This window comes from Diorhabda sublineata, chromosome 3 (assembly GCF_026230105.1).
Source record: "Diorhabda sublineata isolate icDioSubl1.1 chromosome 3, icDioSubl1.1, whole genome shotgun sequence".
NCBI classification, from domain to species: domain Eukaryota; kingdom Metazoa; phylum Arthropoda; class Insecta; order Coleoptera; family Chrysomelidae; genus Diorhabda; species Diorhabda sublineata.
Genome location: NC_079476.1, coordinates 18,205,512 through 18,233,067, shown reverse-complemented (window position 1 = coordinate 18,233,067; position 27,556 = coordinate 18,205,512). Strand labels below are relative to the sequence as shown.

Sequence of the window (27,556 nt, the reverse complement as noted above, 5' to 3'; positions counted from 1 at the left end):
TTGTATTGAAGTTTGTAAGGAAGAAAGAACTGTACCCATACAAAGTTCATCTTTTTGACAAACTCTCAGTAGATGATCCAAACAAGCGGTTGGAATTGTCATGAAAATAAAAATTTATCTCCCATCTCTCAAACGTTCATTCAGAACCATCTGCTTAGTTTTTCCCCAGTTGTTTACTGCCTCATTGTCAGTCAAGCTGGTACGGCGACGTTTAAATTTAGCTACCCAAAATTTCCGAACATAATGTTTGGCTCCTCTTCCATTCGCATATGCGTATTGCGTTTCAAAAACAAATAATATTCCATTTTTCTATTTACAGAAAAATGTTCACAACAATTTTGACGATGGCCAAAGGGAAACTGAAGCAATCAGAATGGCTGAAACTGGTGGAATACATGACAATACATGACAACACTCATAGAACTGAGGGAGTCGCTTTGTTTTAAGGGGAAATTGAACCAATTTTCAAAGACATTAGATTACAATAGAACCATCATTTAGAGAGTTTGATCCTCACAGAAAAAAACGTGTCGCAAATGTATCCAAGCAAAAAAATGTCAAGAAACGTATTATTATTATCCGACACGCTAGTTCTTTGTTTGGAAAATTGTTTTATGCTTCTCAAACTATGAAAATATCCTTCTTCTGCTATATTTTGGAAAAAAAATTTCTTAATTATACTTTGTTTCCATTCATTACTCAATTTTCTATTCATGTAAGATTTAAGATTTTTCTCTTTCCATTCAGAAGATATATTTTAAGAACAGTAAGAAAAGCAAAAAGGACCAAAAGAGCATACGAGGAATGATCAGAAATACCATTGTACCAAATTGTATACTAATGACTCGAAAATAGCAGACACAAGTGAAAAAAGAGTGTAGTAGTGTAGATGTATGATAATATATCTTATCATTATTATCTATTTTCTTCCTAGATTAGTAAACAGAGTTTTCAAATTTGCAAGTTTATCAAGAATAGAATTAGCAAAAAAAAATTATTTAGACTATAATTTAATCATGCTAACAGAAAATTGTACTATCGTCATTCTAGTTCTCGATTTTATCAAATATTTCAGCTTTGATAAAAGATATCAACTATTAAGTGAAAAAACATTTTCACAAGTTTCCATATTGCAAACACTACTAGGTATCCATTGTCTCGTTTCTTCTTTCAGAATAGTTTTCCAATAATTACAACGGAGTTGTACCAAGCAAGGTACGTTTCTAGAAAAAGTTTTTGAAATATATATGCAGATTTTTTTGGAGAAAATTCGGGTATTCAAGCAAAGCAACTAGCTCACATTCACAATGTCAGTCACATGAATTTAGAAAATGTTGAGAACCATCCACATAAGATTCTTTATCTGCTTAAGTCCATCAGATTTCATCTGTACAGAGATATATAAAAATTGTATTCCGATGTGGTATTACTGTTTTAAAGACAGATTTATGTATCATATCTTACCCATTAATTTTCGTTAATTTTGATGTTCTAAATTAATTTCTTCTTAAAATTTGTTTTATGTTTCAAATCAGGTAAAAAAGATACACCAACAAAAGCTTCGGCTTGATTTAAATATGATAATTAAGATATTAGTATTTGCTCTGCATATTTTCAAGAAAGGGTAAGAAACTTGACAAAAAAAAACATGTTTACAGTTCGCCGTTTTCGACCATAAAATAAAATGTCAATAACAAAATTAATGTAAATCATTTTATAAATAACGCTGGAGTATCATTTTTTCACATCATAGGTCATTGACGTGTGTTTTCATAAAAGAATTTATTTTCCCTATAGAGAAATGATATTGGATTCATAGTATATCCATCCACATTATTTATAATGAAATCAAATTAAAACTTATGTCTCTGTAACTAAAGATATAAGAAAATAGTTCAAATAGTTCAATGAAAACAGAAATAGAAATGTATGTGTCGCTAGAAAATCAGTAAAACAATGAGACATGGTCCAATTTCAAGAGAGGGAAATATTTTTAAAACCAGAACAAACTACATCATATATTTCAATTGATAAGTGTCTGTGAGTACAATGGATAAACTCATTAAAGCAGTTGTGAAAGAAGACATCGTTGCAATAGATATTCGGCTATTCATGTTGAAAGAATAATAAAATCAAAAGTAATTAAGATAAGCAAAGTAAATGGATAAAAAACTCAGCTGAAAGGTATGGAAGAAGATGAATTATTGAAAAATACTGATAAGAATACAGATGAAGAAAATGAAAAATCAACATGATTATCTTTTTCATTGGTTATGATAAAAAATTCCAGAAAGGTATGAAAGATTTTTAATTAGAATAAAAATTATGAAAAATAATTGATGAGAAATGAGAGAGAAGAAGATTGCATATGAACATCTTTATAATTTCCTATAAAACTTATGCTGCAAAAAGGAAAGAAAAATATGAAAACAGATAAGTTATAAAAAAAAAAGAAATGATAAAATCAGCGAGAATTGAAATAAAAAAAGGGAATATTGGGTATCTTCTTTCTAGATTGTCTAAGTTTATACCGTAGTTGGAAGAATTGAGGTGGAATTAGCAAATGATAATGATAAAGTTAATGAATATTTAACTAGAGAGAAGAAAAGTGAACATGGGAATCTTATGATATATATATATATATATATATATATATATATATATATATGTATGTATATATATGTATATATATGTATATATATATCAGTAGCACAGAGGTAAACCGTCGCATCTCCACGTTTGAGTTCACTACACTTTACCGCAAACAAAATATTCTTTTTTCTAACGGCAAAAGATCGTAAGTATCAATGCATTTAGTATATGAGATATTCGAGGTAGAAACTGTAGTATCTCCTGTACCCACGGAAGTAAATAATAGTAACTCCACCGAGCGGTACTGCGCATGAATCTAAAGCTAGATTTCAGTAGTGGTAAATGATCGTATCTCCATTCTTCAGTGTTTTCCACCTGTTTAGAACTACTAATAATGACGAGCAGAAGCAGAAACCTTGTGCAGCTGGCTTTGGAAAATGTAAGAAAAGGTAATGACAGATACGGTGTGTAAAATTTTCACTGATAGCTTAAATTAACATGAAAACATGGTACGTTTTGAGGTTATAATTTTAAAAATCCTGGGCAAAGTAATGTATTGTTATATTCTAATACTAAATAAACGCTTGTGACAAATGTGAACATTATACAAGAACACATTTTTTGATTGTCTGTTACAAGAAAAAATGATGCCCTCAGTAATTAATCAATTTGGAGATACGACTGTTTACCTCTAAGCTTCATTTCAGAAACCACAACTAATGAATCTGTCCCAGTTGGAAAAAATATAGCAAAAAGTGTCGACAATGCAAGGAAAGATAATATCACATACGGTAAGTCAAATTTTCATATAAACTTACGTATAAAAGAGAAATGATTCTCTCACTGACCATGTACTTTGAAGATACGGCAATTTAGGTATCTGTAAACTTTGTTTCAGAAAACACATCAGATGAAGCTGTTGTAAAAAACGTCACGGAAATTGTAGAAATTTTTGATACTGTGCCTGAAACCGCAAATTATGATTTTATGCTTAATTCTCGCCTTGAAATACAACCTGAATCTTTTCCCTTAGAACAAACGCAAAATAGAGAAGTAGTCCTCGAAGGTACTTTGAAACAAAGGGAATCTCAAACTGAGTTTGAAATTTCGAAAAATTCAGAAGCAGTGGCTTCGAACTTTAGAAATAACTGTACAGAATTAAGCAACCCAGAAGATATGTCCATTTCCGAAACCGAATCTGAGGAGAATTTGCCTCTCTCAAGCATAGCTGCAGAACTAGGCCATTCTTCTAGCAGTTCTACTGACTCACAACTCAAACAAATGGAAGAAAATACAAGTAAAACGACTCCAACAGCTATTGATGATTACGATGGGATTGGGGAAGCTTATCTTGGTGATGACAGCGACGCGGATCCTGACTACGTTCCAAGTTCAGAATCTGAAACAGAACAAGCCTCAATCCAAAATTTGGAAAGTGAACAAGAGAATGTCGAAAATCTACATGGTGCTGCAAACCCGACTGCAAAAAAGGAGATTAGGAAACAACTAAGAAATATCGACCAATGGAAAGCAACCAAGAGAACAGTGAAGACGTTATCTGAAAAAGAGCATATTTCTAAAACAGGCAAGTTAATATGTGCAAAATCCATGAAACAAGCATGCGGGCCCTGCAAGAAAAAGTGTTCAGAAAAAATTAAACAAGATGTACGAAACGAAATATCCCACAGTTACTGGGACGCATCAAAAAACTGGGATGTAAAGCGGCAATTTATAATATCACATGTCAGCAGTAAGCCCCCGAATCGAGTAAGATCGAAAGACGGCAGCAGGAGTAGTCAAAGGAAGCAAACAATTTCCTACTACTGTGATGTAAATGGGTCACGAATAGAAGTCTGCAAAGTGTTTTTCCTAAATACATTAGGAATCTCAGAAACTGTAGTAAGAACGTCATCGAAAAAGGGAACTCTGGGGGGTTTTGCTGCACGTGATATGAGAGGTCGACACGTACCTTCAAACAAACTTCAGGAAAATATTCTCAACAGAGTTAGATCTCATATCAGGGCATTTCCTTTGTATCAGAGTCACTACAGCCGCGAGAAAAGTGCTAAAAGCTATTTGGGAATTGACCTAAAGACATAGAGGCTTTACCAATTGTACAAACAAAAGTATGTAGAAGATAATGTTCCACAGAATGAAGTCGTGAAGCATTGGGCTTACAAGCGTGTCTTTGATAATGAATTCAATCTAGGATTTAAGAAACCTTCCAGTGACACCTGTGATACTTGTGACAGTTTTGTTTTGAAACTTAAAGACAACTCTCTTGACGAAAAAGATAAGCAAGAAGCTCAACACGCTTACCGTGCTCACCTTGACGAAGCCGAAAGACGGTACCAAGAAAAAAAGCGAGATAAAGAAAAGAGTAGGGGCCTTGAAAAAACCAAGGTAATAATGTTAGACCTTCAAAAATGTTTACCTACTCCATATCTGTCGAATTGCCAAAGCTTCTATTTGCTAAAATTGTAGGCACTCAATCTCATGATATACGATGCTACCGGTAAGAAATCCTAATGTATAACTTGGGACGAGTCCAAAGCTGGAAGAGGAGGGAATGAAGTTGCTTCGTAGCTGTTAAAATGGGCAGACAATGTTATTGCTGAAAGTGGAACCGAAAATTTAATAATATGGTCCGACAACTGTCCTAGCCAAAATAGAAACATTATGATGTTAACAAGTTACTTTTGGCTCTTAAAAGTATGTCCGTCTCTGAAAACTGTTGTTCACAAATTTCTTTTACGTGGGCATACTCACATGGAAGCTGACCATATCCATGGTTTGATTGAGAGAACAGTAAAGAAACAACCCACGATGTAAATTGTAAGTCCTTGGGACTGGGAGCAACTTAAACGAGCTTCTGGGGCAACAGTTTTCAGTATGGAAATAGAAGATTTTAAAAATTTTGATGTTTTGTATAACTCCCGCGGAGCACCCTTCACAAGCAGGAAACAAAATACGAACAAAGAAAATTTTCTAATATCTGCAGTTGTTTGGTTGGAGGCACGTGTTGAGTCACCATCCATTATTTATTATTAAACAAAATTCGACCAAGAAACCTTCAAAACTGTTAATTTTGCAAGATCTGTTAGACAGGTGATGAAACTACCTGACAACTTACCTGCCATAAGAAATAGACCAAAGGGGGTCAACAAAAAGAAGAAAGATCACTTAATTACACTTCTCAAGTGGGTCCAGACCACCTTTCATGACTACTACAGAAATATACCGGTAGCATCAAAAGATGAGCAAGACGATGACGAATAAATTTAACTGTTTTGTCTTTTTAAGCTTGGCATTCAGTTCATGTTTCTTTTTGTGTATTTGAATAATATTTCAGTTTAAAAATATGACTTTTTAAATTAAATGAGGAGTAGTAACTACCCTTTACCTGCTATTTGACGTTGAAGTAAATAGTCGTAAGTCCACAAAATCAAGTTCAGGTATGGGTTATGGATGATGGAACAATGAATACTTCTTTTTGTCATGCAGAGCGTATTGATACGGAGTGCAAGAGTAGGAATTCCTGCTATTTTTCAATTTTCGGCAATTGTTTTAATAGACGTTTTCGTTAATTTCTCAAAACTCTCTATAATGGAGATGCGACGGTTTATCTCTGTGCTGCTGATATATATATATATATATATATATATATATATATATATATATATATATATATATATATATATATATATATATATATATATATATATATGCATATATCTCAGCGACAACAATGTTAATTTTTGAGTAAATTTAGAAATAATTTTTCCATTTTTCCAGGGTTCTTTTTGATGTTGGGAAGGTTTTTGAATAGTGTATGTGTTTGCCATTAATCGCTAGTAGATAGGGTTAAAAAAAGATTAATAGTAATAATATATATAAAATATATAAATAATAATAATGAAACAAACAACAATCCATCACATTGAAAATATTGGAGAAATAAAATATGATTAACACTGTTGTGAAAGTAAAAAATTGTGGGAAATCACAAATTTTCACACGAGCTATAATATTGAATGACTTATTATTAACATATGTGATTAAATTAGAATTTAATCAAATTCTAGGTTTATTTTATGATAATCAATTAGTTGAATTAATAATAATTTCAATATATTCTTAATTAGGATGGTCTAAAGCTTGTTCAATGGAAGGTCTGGATTTTAATAATGATGAAGTAACTCATTATAATTTGAATCTTTTTATTTGTGATATATTGAGTACCCAAGAAGTGGAACCGATTAAACAATTTTTTTCTTCAAGGAACTGAGTTCATTCGAAAAAAAAAAAAAGATTCCAAGAAGAGCAAGTCTTCAAAATGGAGATTTTATCAACTTCCATAAAAAATTCTTCAGATAGTTAAATATGACATGATTCTGAAAATGAATTAATATTGTGATTATGTAGATTGAATTTTTATAATTCAAAGAAATGTACGTCTTTATTTAGTTGGAATAATTAAATTCGCAGTTATTATAATGGATAACTTGAAATTTGAATGATGCAAAAAATTCGGGAGTGAGTAGATAACGTGAAAAAATGCTGTGACATGAAACAATTTTCTCATATAACTCCTCGTTTCTGAGTTATAGGCATATGAAGTTGCGAAATCAGAACTTATATTTGAGTATATTTTCTAAATTATACATTCGAATATTCCGTAACTTTCACAACGACAATATATACAATCTAAAGATAATAAAAATGAATTCTTATTTTTTAACAAAAAGGATCTCCTTATTTAATTTATGGCTTAGGGGATATGTAGATTTTCAGATCGTTGTACTTGCCAATAGAAACCGTTCGCCATAAAGAGAAATTCTAAAGAAAATTATCATACTGTTCGTGTTACTTGAATAAGAAAAAATGTGAAATGAGGAAAAAATTAGTTGGTTAGCCCACAACTTATAAAATGGAAACCAAAAAAAAATAATAAATGTTTGCCCTACGAAGGACATTTCTTTGAACTTTTAAGAACGTTCCAAGATTCTGCCTTATAACGTCCCAATGGAAGTTTAGTCTATCGATAATTTCGTTCCTTGTTTTTACCGGTGTTACATATACCTAACTTCCAAGATAACCTCAAAAAAATAAATCTATTGTATTCAATCCAGGTTCATTTGAATGGCCCGATGTTCGATTAACAATAGCGCGTGGTACAGTATTGATACGTTATTAACAAATTGATTGTGATAAGTGGTCTGTATCTCTTAAATCCCTTAAATTAATTTATTTTCTTTCTTATTTAAATTTCTTGCTATTCATTTCAAATGGAATAATGAGTAAATTTTGCAAATTAATCTCCGATCTAAGGTTTTTATTTCTAAGAAAAGCTATTAAAAAAATATCACGCATGAATTTTTATATTTATACTACCATTGCTAAAGAAAGTAGAGAATTGCAGTACTTAATTGACTTCCTGCTTGTCTTTTTAAGCGGCATTCGACAAGATTTCATCTGACCCACTGACGTATCGAGTACTGTTATAGTAGTATACAATGGTAGTACCAGCGGATTCAGTTTATATTCAACCACAATCTGAACTACTTCGAAGGTGATAGGATAGTGAGGTGGTGCTCGAGATCAAGGATTTTAATAACCAGATAAATTTACAAAAATTCATTATGAGTAAGGTAAATTTTATTTCATACATTTCATCTCAATAACTAAATTTAAATCGTTTTATTAACATTAAATTATCCTTCTCATATAATAATAACTAAATTTAAATCGTTTTATTAACATTAAATTATCCTTCTCATTATTAGAAATTTTTAATAAATTTTCTGTTATTCTATTTATTTTTATGACAATTTTACACTTTAATTTTTCCTTATTTTCATTGTCACTCTTCGAGATAAAAGTTGCCAAAAAATCTTCAATTGTTGTGTTATGTTATCTTGATTTGATACAAAAGGTATCTGTTTTTTTATATAACCAAAACTGAATTACCTTTCCATAACCACAGGACGTTAAGTTGTTCCCAACGTAATTTTGACATTAAAAGTCAAGCAATTTAATGAAGCAGTTGTTAATATATCTATCAGAATCGATACCTTCCCCCTTACTCATTCCACATGAAGTCTGGATATCCTTCTTCTTGAATTGGTAAGGAGTTGTTTTGACCATTTCTTCCTGATTCCCTCGATATATTCACGAGCTCATTTTCTTATGAAACCCCGAATTATTTTAATTTAATAAAAAGGAGTAGTGTAACTAATGCCAAGAAAACTATTTTTAAACTCCCAAATTTTGTGTTAAAACTATTGCAACATACGTTATGATAAAAAAGCAGGCAATGAATTTTTGTAACAGCAATAAAGTGAGGTTTATATTCCTCCATATATTTGATCTCTAACATTTATAAATTCCATTGTTATCACTAATTTTTTTTTAGTTTTTACTTCACCTGCTCTTCTACATTATTAAGTTTCTTCTGTCAGTCTGTTGTACATTCTCTTATCACTAAGTTGTTTTTCGAAACAGTTTTGTGTATTACTTTATTTCATTTTTTGAGCATTCTATTCTATTTAAATTCTGGGTTTCTTCTTTCCATTGTTCAAATTAATATTTTAATTTTAAGTTCTGAATCGTGTATAAAAACGAATTCAGAATAAGCAACTTATTTTTATTCATTTATATCCGTTTCAGTAGATATTTTACAATCCTTGTACATAATACTAAATTCAGTACACCCTTAGCTTCAAAGTTTCTTTCACATTGACATCCTTGGATTGGATTTTCATTGTATCATAAATATATTTCATATTATTCCTCTTTACTATGAACCCTTCTGTATTTCCTTTTTCGAAACTATAAAATGTTTGTAGTATGAAAATAATGGAATAGCTTTTATTTTTTCAACGTTCAAAGAATAATCTTTGGAAGTTCCCTCGCACATAGTTTTTTACGAAAACTTTGGGATTTTTTTACCCGGCTTTTCAGTATTTACCTTAATCGATTTCTTAATATATTTACGTAAAATTTTAGTGCCACACTCATTAATATTTTCACTATCTAAATATTATATTTTGTTATGTAATTTCGTTTAATACATTATATCTTTTTCCTGATGTTTCAGAATTTACTATTTGCTTTATTTTCTCCTTAATAATATTTGGAAATTATATAATGTACTCTCTTCCTTTATTTCTTTGAAATTTCGTTATGCTGTACGGGCATTACTTTAACCAATTCTTTCCATATTTTTCAAACGTTATAGCTGTGAATAATTTTGATTTTAGGTTTTTGTCATAATCAGTTTTGTTAACTTCCTCTTAAAAAGTGAATTACCTGAAATAAAACTGTTGAATTTTATTGTTTACATTGATTTAATAGTTTGAATGACATTATAACAAACTTTAAAACAAGGTTGGTATTTACTTGATTTTAAAATAAATAGACAAGAAAAAAAATACCTTGTGTTAAGAAATGAATTCCTATTAACAAGAGGATAACATTGATGTTCAATGTAGGCTACTTAAAAATAGATACAATGCCACTTGAAAATGGAATATTTATATAAAAAAAATATCAGAACAAAAATTACAAGCTTAATAGTTTTCGCGACCATACAGACACAATAGACAACTTTGCTTAATGATATATACGAAGATTGCTACTTAAAATTTGAAATATGGCAATACTGATGTGAATATGTCAAATTTGTGAACAATTTTTAATTGTGAACATAATCAAAACTTGTCATACGAGAATGAAGCATTCATCTTGATCAAAAATTAGAATTAAATCCCGAACCTAAGTCGACCCTCACCGAGCTGATAATACGAAGAGATTTATTTTATAATTAATTTAGTATAATAGAAAATATATCAAAAATGGGTTGTCTGAAAAAATCCTGGAGAGAAAATTGTTAATTACTTTCTAAGTTTTGCAATATCAAGAAAATAAGAAAATTTTATACTGGACTATACTAGTATGAAACATGTAGAATGTGCAGACATAGGATTTTCTATTATTTACTTCGAGAAGCTACTAGATTGTCAGATATAAACCGGTATATCGATACCAATTACTTTCACTTGATGTGATTATCAGCTTGATGAAGGTCGATTTAGGTTCGGATCTTCTACTGATTCACTTCGCTACAGAATCAATTTCGTGAAGGTCATCCAAAAACGGCTTTGTGTTAGAAAGCATGCGTAAACTGCAAAATCGTCTTGTAACATACTTGAACATTAGGTTAAGTCGAATACATCGATTTTGCTTGAGCATTTAGCTGTCAAAAATTGAATCGCAGTGCCTCAAAAGACGTCTATGAAATCGTGACTGGCAACTGATCATGGATCTATGCTATGCATCTGTACCCAAAACTTCACAACAATCGACTGTAGACGTCTTTCAAGACAAGCTAACAATAGTTCGCGCACGAAGCACTTCGAATCGTCGCCTGTTTTTTCGGGATAACTGGACACCGTTCTATGAGAACAACGTGGAACGGTCAATTCTGAATAGTGTACCAGTATTTGTATGCCAGAAGTGTTCGAAATGCGAGGTCTAAAAAATGAATTCAAATAAAAAACATTTTTGAAGAGTCAAAACATCGAATTAATGGGTCATCCACCGTACAAGTCCTTGTGTGGCTCTCAACGATATCTTCTCATTGCCGCAGATCGAAAGTGAATTGCAAGGTCAACATTTTTCTATACCTGAAGAAGTAGAAGATCCGCTCAAATCACATGTTTTTTAGGTACCTCAACCGGAATGTAAAAAATTCATCGACATATAAAATTGTTTTCATATTAATGGAGAATATTTTGAAAAAAAAAATAAATCCAATTACAAACATTTGTTTCTATTTGTCCATCTCAAAACTTAAGTGGTAATCCTCGTAATCAATGTCACTAGTACTATCAATTTATTCCATTAATCATTTTATTAATCGACTCTTTTTCTAATATGAATGTAACATTCGTCGAGATCAAGGATATCTTTATAGAGATCAAAATGCCGTGTATCTTGTTCGTGCCGTGTTCTTTGTAACTTCAGTAGTGCTGTGAGAAAATGCACGTAGCTCAAAGAAGTATTTCGTAATAGGAAGCATGATACATTCAACACGTGCTTATTTTTATCTTCTCTCGAAAATTCATAAGAAATCTAATTTATTGTAGAGTAGACGACTTATTTCCATCTTGTTTTCTTGTTAAAGTTAATTAATTTTAATGAGATATTATGAATAATTGATCTGATATAATGTATTCTGGATGAATATTCAATCATTGCACCATCCAAGTTATCATAATAGATGAATTAATGAAAGATGAGTTATTTGTAACAAACGAACCAATATTGGAAATAGGTAATATTATGCAACAATTGGAGAAAGTTCTCTAGTTCTCAGGGGTGTAGTACGAGCCTTGTACACAATATTTTTCACATAAATATACAAACTTAAAGATATAATATAAATTTATAATTATTTCCATGCTTATCCTACTTTTTTATTAATGTAATGTTTTTCGTATTTGTCTACACTTTTTCTATTCGTAGGTTGAATTAATAAACACTGCGTCATACATTCCCAATTTATTTAAACACTATACACACACTTAACTAACTTATAATAATTTATTTCTACTTCGGTATATTCACTAACTATCATAAACTAACTAAAAGTTCTAGAAATTAAAGACAAACGAATAAATAGACCTTCTTAGAGTGCATTTAAAAGATTCAATGTAAATAAGCACCCTGTAATAATTAAAACAAACATGAAACAGATTCTTCGACTTAAATAATAAAATAAAAAATAGGCGAAAAGCGCCACGCGCCTTCGCCGAATTTCAGAATTCGATTACATATAGGCAGGACCGGCTCTAGTATGAGGACACGTTCGTAACAATGATAAGTTTTATCAAGAGAATTTTCCCAATTATACAGTAGATAGTGTTGGTCTAGTATATCGAGGACCCAGAGTATCATTCTGTCACAGCCCTGGAGATTTTACCGAAAAAATGTATTAACTTGATTTCATCAGATTTCATCAGATAACTTATTCGGTGCTTTAATTTCTCTTTAAATTCAACTCTTATCCGGTCAAAATGAATCTAAAACATCTATTAAAGTTTTTTTAAAATAATTTCTACTGTTTTTGTCGTATCAAAAAATTTCTCCGTGCCTTTGTTTAGAATCATAGTCGAAGTATTCACTTATTGAAAAAGTAAGAAAATATCAATGCGTAGAATTGAAAAAATATATTTTAAGGAGGTATGAAATGCATCAATGTACCTATCTGATGTGCTACCAGGGTATTTTAAGTATGAACGGGAATTTTTGCCTGAACGAGCTAGACATTCAGTATCTTGAGAGTAGATATTAGAATGGTCTGCTACGAAGGGTAGACAACAGCCGGGGACCGCATAACCTTTTTAGTGTACTTGTAGATATGCGCAATGTATCATTATTAATCTTTGGTCAAAGAATGAAAAATCCGCAAAAATCAAAAATTAATGGAGCAATTTGGATGTGGGGGCCTCTCCAACTCTCCAAGATTCAAGTGTATGAATGGTATTCCGCTTTCCGAAAGGGCCGAGAAGTTGTACTTCATGATATGCCACTTGCCCTATTAATCATGGAACTCCTACAGTAGCGCGATGTTGCTGCAAAACAACACAAGACCGCATACAGCTGGCTTATCATAAAATTTGATTATAAGGAAACTAGATCTGAAAAATGACAAACTAGAACCAATTCGTTACATATAGCATCAAATAAATACAAATTTGAGAAAATACATTCAAACAATATATGCTTTTGAAATTGAATAAATATTTGGTAGGTTGTGATTTGGAAACGTTTTATCCACTTAACAGTATTCCTTATCGTGGAAAAGGATGTAACACCTTTAGTAAAGAACTGAAAAAAAAACAGAGCTATATCAGAGAACGAACAAAAATGTTAAATTGAAAAGGTCTCACATTGATAGGAACGGTGAAATAGGACAAAGTATTTATAGCCCAAGAATTCCAGCTATACAAAGATCGTGGATACGAAATTGCGATTTCTGGATCCACTAAGAACGCAGCGCTTGTATATCATGTGCCAAAACCTCAAAAATGATTATGGTTTACGAATTTATATATTAAAGGCGCACAAACCAAATCTCTATTCGGAGAGAAATTCTCAGAAACATTAGAAAATATACTTGTTCAGTGTGTCTATTGTAGAAGGATTGGTAAATCCTCAAATCAGTAAAAAAAGTTTTGAAAGCACAAAAGAAATCAATGCAACAATGAAGCGATTTTTACCTAAGCCACAACAACAACCAATTAGGACTTTTCAGCTACTCCTAAAAAAGGGTACAATATGTGGCAATCAAAAAAGTCTGTTCGTTTACATCAGTAAAAGAAACTATCCAGATATAGTTCAACATTCTTTATTAAAGTCTTCGACAAAAACTATTCTGAATATCAATTCTGAAATGTTTCAAAAGTAAATAATAATAAACGTTTACGTGCCACTTATAGGGATATCTTCAATTTAAAATAAATGGAATTGCTTCCGCTACTTTTTCAAATTAAGTACTAACCCAATTAGTAATTCAAAGCACGTAAATTTTCCAAATGTATATATGTTCAGATACACGTTATTCGACGAAAGCTGCTTGCTTGGAACAAATCAACGGCATAATACAATCTATTAGTAAAACAAATTTGATGAGTAGTACATCGAATAAATCCATTTATAAAACTATGTATCTATATATTTTGGAAATTATCAACAAAGAACCTTTTGTCTTCCATCTAATATTAGATACACGCTGTTTATTCTCGAGATAAATCAACTACGAGGTTTATCTGTAAATTATTCGCCGTAACAAAGAAACAAGATTTTTTTCTTACGAACAATTACCTCAATTTGATTGCATGAATTTAGAAATCACTTGTTTGAAAGTGAAACTTCGAGGTTAGGAAACAGGAAAAGTCTTTGGAGCCAAATCTAGTGAATACGTTAAGTGGTTAAACAATTCACAGTGCAATTCGTGTGTAGAAGCATTTTCTTTTCCTACAAAAGCAGTAATTTTTCTTTGTTCATTTTGAAGATAGTGAATGAAAATATTTCTAAGACTATTTGTTTAAGCCAATGAACCGTCCTCACTTTTTGCAAAACAGTTTTACCCTTAGCTATCCCTTACCTCGACTGATTTTTCGTTTCAGAAGGATAGTGGTGGATACAGTTTCCATGTAACAAATTTAACTCATTTTACATGAATAAGTTCTTTGAAATGTTCATTCGAATGCGTTTTGGTCAGTCAGTATATGGAAGCTTCAGGAATGTTCACGGACTATGACCCTCCGATCTAGGAGCAGTTTACTATCAATATTTTGGACGATTATATCCGATATTGGCGGCCTTCCATTCCGCTGTATATTGCGAACTTCTATGCGACCTTTAACAAAAATTTTGCATCAGTTGCGGACGTGCTGAACGAACATCTGCTTCTCAGCATAAACGTCAGTCAATTGCGGATGATAATAACTTCCTTGCATCGAAGAATCGGTTCACAGCACTTGACGAGGATCGACACTTCCATCTCAGATTGCTGCGCATGGCACTATAGCACCTTATATCGAATCTATACCTCATTGGAAACCTTATTTTTAGTACAATCCTTATTTTCTTTAGGCTTAGGCTGCAAGATTCTATTAGTGTTAAGAACGTGGAGTTCCGCAGGTACATTACGTGGTATCTTTTGGTTTGATGTGAAACGTAGTATTCTAGACTAGGGTCTAAGGTACTAATAACTTATAATTTATTATTGTACGAGGGTTGTTACCCTCAAAATATTCTCTTGTCTTAGTGAATTGATGGGCATACGGCTGTTGGCTTAATCCAAGCCGAAAGTCATAGAAAATCATCGCACGAGAATGTTCGCGAGTAGAATTCCTATTTTTGACCAAGATGAATGTATTAAAGATCTGTAAGTTCGTTCACTATTAAAAATGTCAAGCTTTATGATGACAATGTCAAAATTTGACATATTCAATTCAGTGTTACGGTATCTCACAACTTAGGAAAATTATGGTATGTGAGGGGTAAAAAGAAAATTGTCATTCAAATTTGGAACCCAAATACTGAAATGTTAAAAAATACTTTAATCTCGTAAATTTATTAAGCTGCTAATTATTTTTATTTACAGGTGCTCGTTTATATTCTTGATAAAATAGTATGGATGGTGTTAATTGTTGTTTTGACAACACAAATACTCCAAATGGCCGGTATTATAGAAACGCCAAAAAGTTCACAAGGTTTCGCATATTCAAAGGTAAATTTCAATTTTCGTAAATAAATTCAAAGTTCGAAATCCAGAATCCAAACAAAACAAATATTGAATAAATCAATTTGTGAATGGACTAATAAAAATGAAAAGTTCCGTTGCTAGTTATTATTGAAATCTAAATTTGAAAGTTAAACAATATAGGATATTTTGATAAACAAACACATTGTTTCCATTCTAGAAATTTTCATTTTATGTAAGGTTAAGGTATAATGACAAAATTAATTTTAGTTATTTCGCATAAATAATATTGGTTATACGTGACGTTATTTAAACACCTGCCTTTATGGTAAACCCTAATTAGTATTCAAAACGTGAAGAAAACAATAAAGTAAGCTATAAGCCTCGTCATAAAAAGCCATTGAATGAAAAAATTTTATATATCAGAACTTTCAACTTATAATTGATAATATATATATATATATATATATATATATACATATATATATATATATATATATATATATATATATATATATATATATATATCATGGCTAGTTCACACCAGTTTCTTCTCTACATGCTTATATCCATTTTTTCGTCGGACGCTCTCTTTTCCTTTTCTTTCGTCTTCTTCTTCTCTTACCAAGGATCTATTCACCAAACTGTCTTCGTCCATTCTGACTATATGCCCCATCCAACGCAGTCTTTTTGCTCTGACCACATATCCTATCTCAGCTTGAAATACAGTACTTTGACCTATGCGTTCGTTCTTTTTCTTCACTCGTTTTGCTCTCGCTCTCCTCCGAAAAGCTTCCTTAGTACCTTTCTCTCCCATATGTCTTTTTTGTTCATGATCCAGCACTCACTACCATACAGCATCGTTGGCGGCTTTTGAAATATCTTTTGATCTTAATAGTTTTTCTAGAGCTCCAAACGTTTTTCCCCCTCGCCAATCTTTTGTCGATTTCCCTGGCTTCGCCTTTTTCGTTTGTCACTATCACTCCGAGGTATTTGAACTACTGGACTCCATCAAATGTGTACTCCTTGTTTTGCTCTGTCGTCACTTTCAATTGATTGCACCTATTCAGATCCCTTTCCTCTCCATATATTTGGTCTTTTGTTTAGTTATGCGCCCATATTCTTTTGCTTTCTGTTCAAAGAGTAGGAATATTTTTTCTAGATCTTTTTTCGCTCTACTTATAAGTACCACATCATTTTGCATAAGCAAGGATCTGTCTTTTATTGTTGTAAATCATCCCCTGGGTACGGATGTCACTATTTCTCAGGATCATTTTTAATACAAGTTTAAATAGAACTGTTGATAGTGGGTCTCTTTGATTTGAACCTATTTTTGTATCAAACTTTTCCGATAAGTTTCCTTTGACAGCTACTTCATTCTGGGTGTTATTCAGTGTAATTTTTACCAAATATCATATTTTCTTGTGCGGCCAATTATTGATTATAATAGGACTCTAGAGAGAAAAGATAAAATTTCTTTTCTTATATTGGATTTTTTCGCTTTTTTTCTGTTTTACCATGCAGAAAATGAAAATATATGCAACAATTGAAGCGGTGATCTTTCCTAGGATATTTTTGGTGAAAGGGTTGTCCTGAATTTTGGTTCTGATTGTTTGGAAATATGAGTAATTTTCCGAAGTTCGTCGAAGTCAATTTTCGTGATATTTGTTGTCTGACAATTTCTTGAAGAAGTTGTCATTGTTTGTTATTTGGGTAAAACCATTGGTACATATTTCGCAGGAATTGGGAATTTTAGTTAAGATTGGAGATGTAACTGAAATGTATCGATTGATCTAAATTTACTTTATTTTATTATTTAATTCTATGATGTGGTAGCGTGAGAGATTTTGTCCTTGGAGGAGCTGTAAGGTACAGTTGTCTTGAGATCCTATGCTTTTGCAAATTTTGATTTTGATATTTATAGGAATTGGTTATAGGTTAATAAATTCTTGAATTGAGGAATATGCAAATATTTGATCATTTTAACTATTTCGGACCTTGAGGTAATAAAATTATGTGAAGAATTTAAGTCACAATCACCATTGAAAGGATTAATATTGTTAACTTCTTGTTTGAAGAATTCGCAGTTAATTGTGGGTGTTATGTTGTTAGGTATTTTCTTTGGCAATCACTTTTTGCTGAAGAAACAACTGCTCAAAAATTCCCTGACTCTTCTGCTGCTTCTGGTACTCTAAGAGTGCTGTTGCTGCTTACTCGTTGAATCGAAAAAATGTTTTAATACACATATGAACCGTTAAAACAGTGAAGTTCTGAAACTACCGAAGAGTCCCAACACAAATGGACAGTTCTTTAAATTACAAATCACGTGGACAAATTCTGTGGCTGATGGACTTGCTTCCAAGCCATTTTCTTTCACACACACCAACACACAAATCGAGTCGATCCTTCTGACTGCGCCACGTTTATATTTCTTATTACAAATAACGTTTTTAGAAATAATTCGATTAAATTAGTTAAGTGTAACTACGACGGTTGAAACTAGAGAGAAAGTTCAGTTGACCATATTTTTATAAAGCACAGAAAAATAGTTAAAAGTGTAACACGTTGAAGATCGGCATACATTTTTTTGATATGATACATTATGATTGAAAAATTGTTCACCTAAAAAGGGGTAGCGGAGTTTGGAATGTGGAAATGAGCTTCAATCACTACCTTTTAAGCGTAATACCTCGGAATTGAGTGGGCTGAGGAAATTCTATTAATTTCATACGAGTAATCACCTTCTGTTTGTTGAATGCTGAATTATTGAGTCTCACACAAATTCTAATTATAGAAATTGATCATTTCTTTTGAAAATCTAAAGAGGGTGTGTCCTATTAGATTACCATTTATGCAGATCCATATGAAAAAATTTGATGCCAAAAGAGGTGGCAAAAATGCAATGCGATAATCTTTTGCACCTAAGCCGCGAGAATGGTTTCACCGAAGCCATATAGAACTGTGTTTTAAAATTATAGCATACGATACCCTAGTCTTCGAATATTTGTGAGTCACCCTATATTTTTATGGTTCTACTTTATCTCCCCGAGATTTCCAAACCTCCCAACTCCTTTCTACTATAATGAATACTTTTTGAAGCAAATCATTTCATTACTCTACCAAGATTGAGCGTCAAAATTTTTTATTCAATGATGAACTAATAATTTTGTTTGTGCCCTGTTCTATTTACAAATTACTTTACATTTTATTATATATTATATAGATTCAAGAAACTGTCCAAACCTGTCAACGTGTGTTTACAGTAAAAGCCTGAATTACGAATCACAGAATAAAAATTGATTTTTATGAATGAATTATATCTTGAATATATTTTTGTATCAAAAATAGGTCATTGGAAATGAAGGAATCTATATAAATATCTAATAAAATGCCCTAGTTGTGATAATAAATAATTTATTTTTTATTCATTTATTCAGAGTAACGAATGCAACATTCAACTCTCTGTTGGATATGATGTGAGGAAAAACTGTGGAATAGTGGAGAGATCTGAATTAATTGATAGTTCCTTCCATGTAAGTATAATGAATGTAAAATATAACTCGTGAATGAGAAATGCGATTTGTTTTTTGAAATAATTATATTCTAAATTGAATTTTGTCAAATTTAAGCTTTTGTGAGAATAATGAAGTCAGAAATTTGCTACTATAAAATAAATTCGATAAAAGAATCTGGTCTTTCAAGTTTAATTTAATCTGAAATTTGATTTTATCAATAAATATGACTAAATACTTATTTTTTAGTTAAATTATATCGCAAAGATTGTTTTTTCTCTTAACTTTGACTAGACAATTTGTTTGTTAGTGTGATTTGGTCAAAATTAGTTTTCTGATTTTGTCAAAAATTTGCTTTCTATTGTACTTCAGTCAAAAAATCAATTTGACGGAAAGTTTGAAATTTATTTTTCTTACTTTGATTTAGTCAAAATTGAGTTTAACCAAAATTTCGGCAAAAACTTTTTTTCTCAGTTAAAGTTGTCCACGAATAAGATTTTTTTACTTTTCTTTCTTTGAAAATTTGATTCATTCCTCTTATTTGACCACAAAATTTATTTTTCACACCAAAAATGGATTTTCTCGGTTTGTCAAGAATTAATTTTCACAAATCAAAGTGTTCATAAATTTGCTTTCTCCACTTTGATTTCGTCAAAAATCGACTTTTATATTCAAATTCGGTTTGACTTTTATAAAGAACATCACGTTTCCAATTGAATTTGACTACAAAATCGATTTTCTCTCTAATTTAAGGCTAAAATTTGTTTTTTTTGCTTAAGAATGTTAAAAATTGATTATTTCATTTGAACTTAATCAAAAATCCAATTTTCTCTGTCCAGACTCTCAAAAAATTAGCTTTTCCATATTTGAATTTTGCCAAAAATCGCTTTTCATAGTTCAATTTGGTTAAAATTCATTTTCCACTTCAACTTGGGGCCACAATTTGATTTTAGTATTCCAAGTATGTCAAGAATTTATTCTTTCTTGAATTTGGCTGAAAAATCGTTTTTCTTTTTTAGTTCGGTTTGATTAAAATTATTTTTCACTACGGTTTTTAGCGAAAATTTATTTTTTCTCAGCTTTAGTATGTTAAGAATTTTCTCTGTTCAGATTCTTGAAAAATTAGCTTTCCCACACTTCATTTGGTCTAAACTTTAAGTTTTATATAAAAAAAAATTTACAACGTGAATTTGGCCAAAAATCGCTTTTCTTAGTTCAGTTTTGTTAAAATTCATTTTCCACTTTAATTTGGGGCAAAACATTGTTGTTTATATTTCGAGTATGTCAAGAATAAAATTTTTCATTTCAATGTGATTAAAAATTCGTTACTCCTACTTGGATTCTATCAATAATTAACTTTTAAACTCAAACTTTAATTTAAGTTTGATGAAAAGCTTTTACACTTGAATCTGGCCACAAAATAGTTTTTTTCTTAGTTCAGTTTCGTTAAAAATCATTTTCCACTGTAATTTGGGGTAAAAACTTGTTATTTATATCTCAAGTATCTCAAGAATAGATTTTCTCATTTCAATGTGATAAAAAATTCGTTAGCTCTACTTGGATTGTTTCAATAATTGACTTTAGACTCAAATTTGATTTGAGTTTGATTAAGAACATAACTTTTCTACTCGAATTTGGTGACAAAATCGTTTTTCTCTTAGTTCAGTTTGGTTGAAAATCTTATTTCATCACAATTTCGGATCAATTTTTCTTTTCAGCTTAAGTATGTCAAGAATCAATCATGTCATTTCAACTTGAGCAGAAATCCAATTTTCTATGATCAGACTTTTGAAAAATTTGCTTTTCCATAATTTATTTGGTCTAAAACTTACTTTTCTTTGCTTGAGTTTAAGATGAAAAAATATTTACCATTTCAAATTCTTCTTAACTCCACGTACAGTTTAGTTAAAATTCATTTTGCACATCAATTTGGGGCCAAATTTTTCAATTTAATTTGACCAAAAATTTATTCTATCACTTAGATTTCGTCAACAATTAATTTTTTTGTGAAATTTAGACAAAAATCTGTTTTGCCTGTTCCAAATTTTTTATAAATTTGCTTTTTTACTTCAATTTGACTGGAAATTTATCTTCTCGCTATGATTTGGATTAAAAATAAGTTTTTCCCTCCAATTTGTTGTGAAATTTGATTTTTTTTTCGAGTTTGATGAAAAAATCACTTTCAATTATTTTCTTCTAAATCAAATGTTTTTCTGAACGAAAATATACTACAACTTCAATAACCGTCCAAATCAATTTCTACAATAAAAGTAATTATGAATAAAACACCAAAATGTAACCCCAAAAATATCTCTAACTAACTATTACATTTCTTTTTTAGAAACAATTTCTCCAAGGTGACTTCTTCTACTTTATGAATAAAAATGAAATAATTCAAGCAGTTTTGTAATTAAGGTAAGTTCGATGTGGAACAATTTGATTTTAATTAACTCATTAATTATTCAAAATAGAGTACCAGTTTAACAAGATTCCTTATTATATTCAGTTCCAATTATTTCCGTGAAGTTCATTGACGATTTCGAACTCCCACGTTTCCCAGAATATGAATCAGTCATAAAAATTAGTTGATCATTTGGAAAGTACGATATTTGTGGGGTATAATAAATAAAGAATAATTTAAATATAGTTTATTAGACTGAAATAATCAAACCAAATTTGATAATACATTAATTTATATAGAATAATATAATATGTAATGGGAGTTATCAATAATAAATAGAATGTCGTTCAAGTCAATCCAATAAAAACAGCCACATAATTACGAATCAGTCTCAAATTATCTTGTATATCATGTAGAAAGAGTTGATTCAAGATTCGCAAATAATGTCCATGACAACACCTTCCGCTTGTTAATAAGCAAGTTATTGACGTCAAACGTCTAGTTAAAATATAATATTTGAGTTCAAAATAAATATCTGGGAGTTCTTTTTATAATTGAGGAAATGCTTAGCGTTAATTTCATTGCTCAAGTATTATACACTATCGGTTAAAAGTTTTTGCTCGTTAAGTTAAAACTTGCGAGTACCAGCTGATTTGTTTATTTTTCTTCAACTGTGAATTATTTCTTTGGTGTTTATGATTGTAATTTAGTCCCAGTTAGTCCTGAAAAGCGCAAGAATGCGCTATGATTTATAATGTTTTGGAATTTTTTAACTTTCTTATCTTATAAGATATCTTTTTGTAAAGTTTTTATACCAATTGTTTTCATTCTCGCAAATTCATACTTGTAAGCTGAGAAATGCGTAACTCGTGCATTGATCGCAAGTCTCGAAAGTTTAGTTAGAAGTATATGTACCATTGTTGCTGAATTGAAAATACCTCGACGTACCGTGGACTACAACATGAAAAAATGTGCATCCACCAGAAGTTTTGGCAGTAGGAAAAGTTCAAGGCGGCTTCGAAAAATCTTGGGTGATAGTGAATAAATCACCTTTGAGATGTCACAATAAAATTAAAAGATTGCCGTTGGCTGAGGAACTTAAAAATTGTGAGAGAGTTTTGTTGAATGATGAGTTTGAGGTTATTTGGTCTAAGAGAAGACTGTTTGTGAGCAGGTGAAATGAATAACGGATGCTAGATCCGACTGTAATCTCGACTGTAAACCACGGCGAAAGCTCAGTAATGGTTTGAGGATATTTTGGAAAAAGGGCAACTGGTGATCTTGTAACAATTTAAGGGATATGGAAGAAAAAAAGGTTATTAAAAATTTATTACGTTCTGGCAAGAACTTGATCTTCCATCATGATCCCAAGCATTCGTTAATTTGATGAAAAGAGATGAAAAGAGTCGGTAAGTGAGAATGTATAGCACCAGAACCGACATGGGCCAACCCGGGCGTGCGCCGGGGGCCCCCGCTGCGGGGGGGCCTCGCGACGAGCCATATGATTGATTTTTAAACATATGAATGCAAGCGAAAAAATACATCCATAGCCAATGTTCAGAATCAACATAAATTTTTTTATGCGCAATCATTTTAAAAGTTCCGAAAAATCATCTTGATGTAAGAATTCACGTAAAACGCCCGCCTTACATAGGCCCCTTAAGTATTTTGGCCCGGGGGCCACGATGACTCTAAGTCCGGCTCTGTATAGCACAAGGAAGTCGGAAAGCAGCGTCCTACTTCCTTTTCACATCTTTGGAGTATTCTGAAAAACGAATTGAATAAAATAGAAATAATAAAAATAAGGTAAACAAAAACTTTCGACTGGAATTGTATTATTAATAAAGATTACAATTGATTTCGTTATTGAAAAATAAAGAATTTTGGATGTTATATGACCAATAATACGTGGGAAATCATGCAAATAAATTGAAAGAAAGTTATGTTACGTTTATCCTGAAGGTTTTCTATCTCCCTGGATGATACTAGATGATGTTGAACTTCATTCACTATAACTACTCCTTAAATGTCAGCGAATTTCTCCTTCAATATGGAGTTCAAGTTAAAAACTTCAAGCAGACAGGCATCAAAACTAAACATGTAAAATAATAGGAAAGGGACTGTGAGGGTTCAAATTGGTAGAAGGAAACATCATTTTCGTTAGTTATGTGATTCTGTGATGTAGAATTACAAGATATGGATACCTCGAAGAAGAAATGAAGAAACTAGTCAACAAAAATACTGTAATATCGAAATGTGGAATTATCGATTTTATAGCTCAATAGCTTACAAATTGAAAAATATATTTTATTATTTATTTGATTTTTTAGAGAGTATAACATTGAGTTAAATTGAAAGAAAATCTATTTATGTGGTATGGAAGGATCTAAAACAATTATTTTGTAGCAAAACGCCACAAATTGTGTGTGATACACCAGTACATTTGATAAACTTACACCGAACTCTTTTTATACACAGATGGGCCAGTTGAAAATTTGATCCTATCTTCCTGCTTATGGAGAAACATGCTGCAATTGCTCTTCGTTTCTTAATCGTAGTTTTCAAGCTTAGTGTTACCGATGTCAAGTCAAATATTTGCTGAAGAAAATTGCTGCAGGTTTTTGCCTACCTCACTTTTCGATATAACAGCAAAGAATTTGCCATAATCAAGCCTAATATGTAATAAAACAACCTAACCTGCCATCTTTTACTCCCTCTCAAAATTTCATATCTCTCATAACATTGTCAATCAAATCTACGTCTCCCATATGCCGATTTTATTCTCTGACGATATGGGGGCGATCAATGTTGATGTACCTCTTGGCTTGACCTTATAGTAACGTCTGACTTGGGCCTTGAGCAATTCACCAGCAAAATATGACAGTAGAGATACAGCTTTGTTGTCTTTCCATATGACGTTTGCCACATCAATTCCATTCGTATTCACCACATATTTAACGGAAAATTCGAGTTCTTTTTTATCACTTCCTTGTCAGCGGGTAATTTGCAATCTGGAATGTAAGTGGGTCGTCTTAAGATTCAATATCCCCTTTTAACTAAGTACTCCAGTAATACCAAGGAAGTAAAGTGATTATCAAAAGCTTCAATTTCATAGGCAAAATCTGGAATTCCACTTCGTATAAAAAACTTTTATGTGGTTTTTTGTGGTTATACTGTTTAGATTACTTTTTGGTTTAGTGGAGCAAATATGTTTGTTCACACAAGACTATGCCTTCAATGGAACTCCACTAAAAGTTCTATTCAACGCTTCTACGATAAGTCTTATTTTGAAACTCCCGTCACCACTAGTTACATTGAAATGAATATAATGTCTATTTTTTTTAAACGTTGACTTCGGCATTATTTCTTGAATCATAGGGAATACCAACGAATGGATACTATTGGGAATTGTATCAATAATATCATATGAGTTACACCAATCAACTGCTAAATATTGATATCAGTAATTTGAAAGTATTGGTTAAGAGTTATCAACTCTTTGAGAAAAAGATATAAGATTTGAATTGGTGTATAAAGCTCAAATGAATTAGGTAGTGGTTCTGTAAATCGTAATTGCTGGTCATTTAGAACTAGGTTTTTCTTTTTCCATTGTAATTGCCTCTTTTTTCTTTTTTGATTAGTAAGAGCATTATTTGAGTGGCTTGTTATTGGACCAGGATCTGCAGATAAGGGATGAGCAATAACATAACACACACAATAAGATAAAAATAAAAATCTGGATGAACAACGCTGTTATCATCTCTCTCTAATACGTCTTCGCTATCATATTGGTTCAGTATGTCACATATTTGACGATCCCTCGATTAGTTTGACTTGGCTCTGAAATAATATGACATAATTTGACATCAATATCCACTGTATAATTACAATTGATATTTCTATCATCACTCAATGTAAATATAGAAAATACGCTTCGGTAACAAAACGTGGTTTCGACGAGAGGAATACAATTTTATGCACTTTGATTATACTTTTATAAGATTCAAACTTTCAACGAGTCACTTTAATCAACACACGAAATTTGAGCTCGCTAAAGTCAACAAGTTACGCCATCTATGATTTGTTTTGTGTAGAATTCGGGCTGGTATGTTATGAGTGTTATGACATTGATTTGAATGAACTAAAATGTCTACAACGGGTTAATAAAGATGGATAGGCAAACCCTTTGTAACAGTTTAATTTACGTTTTGGAAGGTTAAAACAGAAAAGGCGCTTAAAATTTTATTTAAAGTCATTTAAATGTGTATCCCTACTTTTTCTACGAAGATTATGATTTTGAAATGATTATATTAATAACAATGTATCTCAAAAATAATCGGTGTTATGACTACAAATATTAAATCTGGCATATTGAAGTTATTTTCCATTGAAAATACATGAGAGATAACAGAAAGTTGTTTAAATTTCATGCTTAACATATTCTCTTTATAATATATAATTATAAATATCATACCAAATTTCAAAAACTTCTTATTGAAGATAATTTAATTCCAGGGTTCATATTGTCATCATTTTATCAACACGAAACATTTTCAACGTCTGGAAGTAAAAGAAAATTAATTCGAAAAAAGCCGCTTCAAATTAATAAGAGCGTTAAAGTGAAAGTCAAGGGAAAGTTATAAGATCTCACTTTCTCTTAGTTTATAAGTGATTATATTGTTTTTTTCATTAAATTTCAGTATAATAAGGCGTTTATAAAAAAATCAGACATCTATTTTGAGAACATTCTGTTTTGGATTGGATTTTTTTTATTTGCATTAACCTCCTTGCAAATTAACTGCCTCTAGTGGAATAATTATCTACACCTCATCTATTTTGTAGTCAGAATTTTTATAAAAGAAGTACTTGTACATTTAACTTGTCTATACGACCACTCCAATATTGAGGAGGCTACAAAGGGGATAATATACAGGGAGTTTCAAAAAAAGATGATCCCGTTTCTAGGATAAATAGAAAATCTAATACTGAAAAAGTTATGCTCAATACTATTTATTACGAACCGTGTAACTAGTATCCTCTATGAGAGTCAGGCAAAAAAAATTTAATCCATTAGATGTATCAGCTTCCAAAACATATTCGTATGAAATTTCAATCCAATGTTCAACGCCCTTTATCTTGAATATGGATGGCGTTACGAACATTTTTCACTGAGCAAATATTTCCCAGTTTTCTATCTATCCTAGAGACTTGATCGCCTTCTATTAAAGCACCCTGTATTTATTACTCAACTACTGTATTTCATCAGTTTTTCAAACATCATTTCTTAGATCTTTTTATTTGTTTTTCTTGATGAAACGTCTTGATTTTAGATCCCTTCTGAAAGAAAATCAGTTTCAAAAGACACTTATAGCCTCAATATTTGTAATAAAATAATTCTTTTTTCTTTTTCAGATTATTCAAGCTGAGTGCACGAATCGGCCCAAAATATCTGATCAGCGTTTAGGAAATAATGAATGAAAAGTGATAACTACTTCTAGCAAATTTTTCTAATATTATTGACGATTGTATATTTCGTAAATTTGGAGTTTTTATATCTGATATTCGTACTGAATACTACACCACAACTCAAAATTACACTGACGCACGTTACGTTAACTAAGTTATCGTCTTCAGGCACTGAATTTAAATTAATTTTCTTTCGAAAACAGTGTAAATATGGGTTTTGATGTTGTTAATTTTGAATTAGAAGGGAAAATTTATATTGTAACTGATCACGATTTATTCCCACAATATTCTAAAGCTAGTTTTAGGTCC

The 27,556-nt window shown here is 31.2% G+C and overlaps 1 protein-coding gene across 1 annotated transcript; it reads left to right on the top strand.

The window, feature by feature from the left end:
• The first annotated feature begins 8,146 nt into the window (after positions 1 to 8,146).
• Positions 8,147 to 27,377, top strand: LOC130441622 (uncharacterized). Its single transcript, XM_056775382.1, has 5 exons — positions 8,147 to 8,243; positions 15,770 to 15,895; positions 19,306 to 19,401; positions 21,722 to 21,795; positions 27,194 to 27,377. Exons 1-4 carry the CDS (start codon positions 8,235 to 8,237, stop codon positions 21,788 to 21,790), a joined length of 300 nt encoding a protein of 99 aa, XP_056631360.1. The 5' UTR covers positions 8,147 to 8,234; the 3' UTR covers positions 21,791 to 21,795; positions 27,194 to 27,377.
• The last annotated feature ends 179 nt before the right edge of the window (positions 27,378 to 27,556 follow it).